At 52.7% G+C, this 6780-nt stretch overlaps 1 protein-coding gene across 1 annotated transcript in view; it reads right to left on the reverse strand.

Annotated features, from left to right (window-relative positions):
• Nucleotides 1-6243, reverse strand: part of HS6ST2 (heparan sulfate 6-O-sulfotransferase 2) — a 144845-nt gene extending 138602 nt beyond the window's left edge. Inside the window, exon 1 of the mRNA XM_074147831.1 lies at nucleotides 5732-6243. Within this exon, the coding sequence (XP_074003932.1) occupies nucleotides 5732-6243 (512 nt within the window). The remainder of the gene's footprint in view (nucleotides 1-5731) is intronic.
• Between the last annotated feature and the right edge of the window lie 537 nt (nucleotides 6244-6780).

A 6780-nucleotide genomic window follows, 5' to 3' on the forward strand; every position in this document is an offset into this window, starting at 1 on the left:
CCTCAGCCTGGCCACTTAAAAAGAAAAAAAATAAATCTCTTAAAGTTGCACCAAATTACAAATACATATGTATTTTATTTTATTTCCCATACTGAAGTCAATAAATGGCCAGGACTTGGGACACATCTCTCTCCTCCTCACCCCGGCGGGTCCGGTGCCAGCTCCCGGAGCCACCCTGAGCCAGCAGCATCCCAGACCCACCTCCTCTCTGAAAGATTTTGGCCACATATTAATTATTCTGCTTTCTAGCAACTTTCTTGAGCCAATTTGGGCTGGTGCCGTACAGAAACGCTGCCTTTATTATTACAGTTGTGGAGAAAGTAAATTAATGCAATGGATTGCACACAGAGGCCTAATCCATTTGAGGTAAATCAATGCATTGCACATTTAAATTGCTCTGCTTTCCTTCAGAAAAGTACATTGAAGTGATTCATTAGGCACTGAACTGTTCACAAGAAACAGACCAATTCTCCTAGGCATGCCAGTGCATCTCTGCTAGTTAAATTTAAAAAGCAATCAAATCTACTAATAAGTCCTTTTTGCCGACATTTACATCAGTAGAGAACATGATTCCTGACAATTCAGATTAAATAAATGAGGGACAAATTAATCTCAGTTAATACGCCTCAGAACTAATGCTCAACTTGTTAAACTTAAAAAATCTGTCTTTTAATAAAAATAAATAACAAACTGGTGATGCTTGACTTACCAAGCACCTTTGATAACCTTCATTAAAGGTTATAAAGTTATGAAGAGGAATCATAAGGCACAATCTGTGTCTATTTTAATACAGTTAACGCATGTATTTATAGTTTCATTTTAATACTTATTAATTCCCAGAAAAAAATTAGCAGAAAGGCACCTTTTCAAGAAAAAGTAATCGTGTCTCAGTAGAATGGCACCACGCCACGGTGTTCATATTCCCACTTTTTTTGGAAGACCAACTCTGACAACAAATGCAATAAATAGTGCAAGGAATTCTTGCTCTACTGCTATCACTAGGATTTATTTTTGCAACAGCTAACATCTTCTCTCTACCCACAAAAAAAAAAACTCTCTCTGAATTTAAAAGAAAAGGCGGTAGGAAACATATACTTTTAAATAACTAAAAGTCAATTTGCACTTTAATAAAGATTTAGAGGCGAACTGAAGAGACCTAATACGGAAAATTATTTTTTTTAATCCCTTTAAGAAGTCCAACACTTTATCTGCAAAACCAGTGATATCAATTTAGAGAGCTCTGTAAGTCCAACAGTCCAAATTTAAAACACACATGAACTTAAGTTTACAACCAAGATCTTCGAGGTCAGGCCCTGTAATGGGATTAGGTGAAGGAACTACTTGCATTTATGAAAATAATCCCCTGCCCTTCCCCTCAAAAGCCCCTTTTTTGCTCTGCAGGCTGTCCCACTGCTTCCAATGCCCCAGAACCAGACCCAGCTTCGCTCCCACCAGGTGCCAGGCAGGGAAATTCCACCGCCGCAGATAATATTCACCGTATCCCTCATCCCGCCGCTGCACCCAAATGAGTAGGGTCATTAGGAAATCCCGCTGATAAACGAAGCAGCGCGGAGCCACTCGGGCCCGGCAGCATCTCTGCAAATGCTCTTTTTTTTTGGCTTTACAATCATTGCAGAGTTTTTCCTGGGGAGTTTCCCCGGTGTGTATTTCAAGGGCAGGCAGGCACCCTCCCGCAGCTCTGGCCAGGGCCCAAATGACAGCAGGTCCCCCCCATCTGCTCGCCCACAGCCTCCAGCTCGGCCATCCTGGTCCCCTTCTCTCTCCAAGCTGCCCCCCCGGTCGGGCTTCACCCCGAAAATGGCAGCACTGGGGGATCTCATCCTTGGAAACAGAGTCTGCTGCATCAGCATCCAGAGGTTTTAAGCTGTCCACCTCCTGCCGAAGCCTTTATTATCCACCCCAAGCCTTGGGGCGCTGTGTGACTCTACAGCATCTCCTCTGCTTACGAGGGGCTTAGTGCCCATTTACAGGGCTTAGCCATTCCCCAAATTCCACCACCACAGACAACGGAGCTCATCCCCTTGCGCAGCTATACATCACCTCCGCTGTTCCAACAGCGGCTGCCATTGAGCAGGCATCTCCCTACAAAGCAATCCCCCCCAACCAAGTGATTTTCCCCCTCCAGCTTACTGGGAAAACCCACCGGCTCCAGTGGGACCCGAGCTCACGCCAGGGCTGACGGCAATGCTTGCTGTGGCCAAGTTGCCTTCTGCCCAGGGCTCTGCCAGTGGTCCGGCTGGCGAGGAGTCAGGCACACCACGGTGGACTGCGGAGTGGAGGAGATCTGCAGATAAAAATCCCACCACGTTTCCAAAAGCACAAGATTAGTCTGTTCAGTCAACGGAGACACACACAATAAACACTTCCAGTTTGCTGGGAAATGTTTTAATGCATATTTTCTTTAGATTTTCGTAAGACTTAACTTAGGAGACTTTAACTAACACGTAGGAACAAGACAAGAACATCCATACATTGCCAGGGGCTCCTGTCCCACATCACAACCCCATGGTGCCAGCACCAGGCCTCCCAAAAGCCAGCAGGCACCATCCCTGGTCCTGGTCCAACAGGCTTGTAAAATTTCTTCTGATCTCAGACTTTCTGTCTCCAGAGGCAATTCTGCAAGCTTGTTCTCCTCTCAATGGAGACCATCTCCTACTTTAATGCTAGCCAGGAGGGACACCAAATACAGCCCAACCTTTACCCACAGCCATGTCTCTCACCCGACAAGGGTACGAAGCCACGACATCACTTAAGAATGAAGGGATCCGTATTTGCTCCCATGTCTCAATACATTTTCCAGTTTAATCCCAAGGCCTTTTGTTTTTTTGCAATGGACCCTTTGGATTTATTGCTATAGACAAGTTCAGTAGATACGTCCCATAATAATTAGCCAGCGCTGAGCAAAATCTCAGTTCTGTGATGCTCTCACGCACGGTTACTTTGGATGCTGCCTCCGTTCAGTGTGCCAAAAGCTTTGAGGCTTCCACAATCAATCAAGTGACCCAAGTCAGTCACTCATGACTGGGAAAAGGCACATTTTCTCCTTTCTCACCATTGATGCCAAGCGGGAGAGACAACCCCCTCCTTTCTGCCACCACCATCAGCCCATTCCGCCAACCTCCTTGCAAATCCAGAGCGCTCAAAGCATCAGCTGTGCCTGCACCTTCCCCTTCCCTCTCCCAAATCTCCCCATGCCCCAGTGCGAACAGCACTGGTGGAACAAGCAGGAACGGGAGCCTACCCCAATGGGACCCAAGGAGAAAGAAGTAATCCCCACACCCACTTATGTTCCTCTAGGGGAAGGAAGGTCCAAAGGAGGAGAGGGAGATCTATTTAGCTACTTACTGCAGAGCACAGGCCACCACTAAGAAGCAATGCAAGTTTTGGGAGCCTACATGCTCATAGACGGAAAAGCACCTGTTGGTTAAATTCAAACCAACCAACCAACCAGTCACAACACCCATCCTGAGTATTTCTGCCGGAAACATGCCCTCCAAGCCAACAATTCCCAAAATAGAGGTGGACTAGCGATGGGGTTAAGAGCAGAGGCTGGAGGATGAATGCCGCAGGCAACAAGGTCCTTCATGGGCACAGCCTCCAGGCTGATCCCATCAGATCGTATCAGGGTGATGCTCTGTACCCAGCTGAGGTCCAGGACAGGGAATCCTCCAGACTAACAAAGGCACAACTTTTCAAAAAAAGAAAAGGTCCCTACAGAACAGCCCCGCTACCCAGCGATCTGACCAGGGGACTGTCCATATCCCTCTCAAGGCAAACCTCTGTGCAGAGTAATCCCACAGAGGTGCAAGCTAAAAAGTTTGCTGGAACAACGACCACTCATTTGGCTATTCCCAGACAAGGCTCCACAGCCCAAAGCCAGTCACTACAGATTGCATTATGCAGCCACCGAGCAGTTCAAATCCCTCTTACAGCAGGTCTCACTTTTGAATTACCTTGATTATAAATGCAAGACATTATTTGGGATAAGAACTGTAGCTATTAAGCAAGCTGTGTAATTAGGTTATTAAAACTATAACATGATTTCAAAGCCTTTGTGAGAGTAGACCTCTACCTAACACAAAATCATCCCAGCTTCATTGTCATCTCTCTCTCCTGGCTTCGGTCTCAAGTCCCAAGCGACCTCTCAGAAGTCAGCTATGACGATGTACATGGTTTGCTGGACGAGGAACCATCGCTCTGAACTCTTGGGCAGGTTCATGAAGCACTTCTGTTTTGAGTCAGAAAAGCACGTTTGGTAATCCAACAGGAAAAAAAAAAAAAACAACACCCAAAACCACAAAGCTAAAAACTACAGACAAATCTCAGCTCCCCAAGCCCAGAATTCCCTTCTGCCTAAGGTGGTGGGTTCAGGAGAAGGACAATCCCATTTTTCCAGAGGGCACGACTAACCCCGACCTGCCTCTGGGGAACGAAGGGAATCCCTGCCCCACAGCTACAGCTCTGCAGGCCAGACCCATCTCTGGGGGAAGAGAAAGACACATCACTGGAATCTGTTAAGCAAAAGAAGGTGCACATTATGCAATTTCCATTTCTGCTGACAAACAACATATTTACAGGACAGGTAAAATAAACCAGGCAGCCTGCAAGGCTCAGCATCCTGCGCCTGGGAAGCTGACAGACCCAGAGGGCAAGGAATCGGTTCCTGATATTTGCAAACAGGATGTCACAAAAATGAGACAATTAAAATTTAAAGTAGTAGGGGAAAACAAAAGAGCAGGGATCATAATAGCCAAGTCTCAGGAAGAGCTGCTTCTTGGGCACAGGAAGATAATGACGCTAACCATTTTTCTACTAGATGGCAGTGTAGTGTCATGCTATATAAAAGGAATTCTAGGAAGAAATTGCCTTCTATTTCAAGTGAATCTGTGCTTAGACTTGACTTCAGATAGCGTGATATGTAACAGTACCCTCATTATACGGGGGCCTACCGTTAGTCTAATAGGAGCGATACCCCCCCGCTTCTGATTTCAAAGCAAAACAATGTGAAAAGATGCTCAAACCCTGCGCTGTCCTGCCACCCGGCACGGCTGCGTGCACAGCCGGGGACAAGCTTCTCCTTCCCTCACAAGCGAAGGCAGGCTGCAGTCAGGGAGCTCCAGGAGCAGAGACAGCAGCTCCTCGCTGCTGAGGAGAACAAGGCGGCTGGGCTCTCGACAGGCAGAGGCAGCGACCACCTAATTACGGTCAGGCGAGGAGAGCAACTCCAAGAGAAAGGTGCGGGGATGAAGAGAGCAACTGCCACTAAAATTCAAAGCGCAAATCCCAAATAAACGAGGTTAGGGCTGAAGGACAACGCAAATATCCAGCCACAGGAGTAACCTTTCCTTTGCAAGGCCACGAGCTAAACTTCAGAGGTAGCGGTGGCACGGGAACACTCCCGGAAACAGCGCTAATTGCTGGCGCACAGAGGGGTGCCAGCGTGTGCGCCCCGGGGGGCTTCACACGGGCGGGAGATGGGAAAGCCCCGCGGGCGGGCAGCTGGGGGACCCCCGTGGGCCGCGGAGGGGGGGAGTGGAGGGGGTGTCCCCGAGCTGCGGGGCTGCCAGGCCCGTTCCCGTCTCGCCCACCCTGCAGGGTTTCGTTTGCCTCCCCCGGAGCTCACCCCCCGGGCCTGCTCCCTGTGCCGGGGTGCTCGGTACCGACCGAGGCCCGCCCCCCCGCCGGCCCCCGGGGGAAGGCCCGGCCTCACCTGGAGGGCCGGAGCCGCACCTCCTTCTTGCTGTCCACCACCGAGGGCACGCAGTTGGTGAGCTCGGTCCAGTCGGCGTGCAGCCCGCAGCTCCAGCCGGTGGAGAAGCGGGAGAAGAGCCAGGTCTCCCGCTTGCCGGGCCGGTGGCAGGTGCACTTCTTCTGCCCGGCGCGGCACTCGCAGGGCTGCTCCAGCTGGATGTTGCGGACCAGGTGGCGGCCGAAGGTGGTGCCGCCCGTCTTCTGGATGTGCAGGAAGACGATGAGGTCGTCCCCCTTGATGTTGAAGTCCACCCGCCGCAGCAAGTCGCCGGCGGAGAAATTGAAGCGGGGAACGAAACGCGCCGGCGTCTCGTCCTCCGCCCGGTACGGGTCGGCGGCGGCGGAGGGGCTGAGGGCGCGGAGCCGCAGGAGCTGGCACTCGGTGCCCGGGCAGACGTACTGCAGCACGATCACGGCGAAGAGGAAGAGCATCACCAGCGCCAGCAGCACCTTGTGGGACCGGTCCTCCATCGTCGCCGGGAGCCCCGCGCATCGCCGCCGCTTCACCGCAGCCGCCGCTTCACCGCAGCCGCCGCCGCCGCGGGGGGCCGCCCCGGCCGCGCTCCTCCGCCATCGCCGCCCCGCCGCCGCCGCCGCCGGCCCTTCCCAGCAGCCCCCGCGCCGCCTCCCCGCCCCCGCCCGCCGGGCCCCGCCCCCGCCGCGCCGCCCCGCACGTGGCCGGGACGCGCCGCACCGGGACGGGGACCGGCGGCGGCATCGGGACCGCCCCCGGGACCGCCCCCGGTACGCCGTGCTGTCCCAGGCACGGCCCAGTACCGCTTCACAGCGCTCTGCGCTCCCGCCGCCGTGCGGTACCGGGATCCGCAGCGCTGAGCCCCGCCCGGTACCGGGGCGCGCTGGGGTGCTCTGTGCTCCTGCCGTGGTGCGGGACCGGGCGGTGGGCTGGGGAGTGCCACATCCCCAAGAGCCCGTGCACGGCCCGGTAACGGTTCCCACCCGCGGTTGCCCAGGGCGGAGGCTGCTGTTCCAGGTGGGAACACCCGGTTT

Source organism: Numenius arquata, chromosome 5 (genome assembly GCF_964106895.1).
Source record: "Numenius arquata chromosome 5, bNumArq3.hap1.1, whole genome shotgun sequence".
NCBI classification, from domain to species: domain Eukaryota; kingdom Metazoa; phylum Chordata; class Aves; order Charadriiformes; family Scolopacidae; genus Numenius; species Numenius arquata.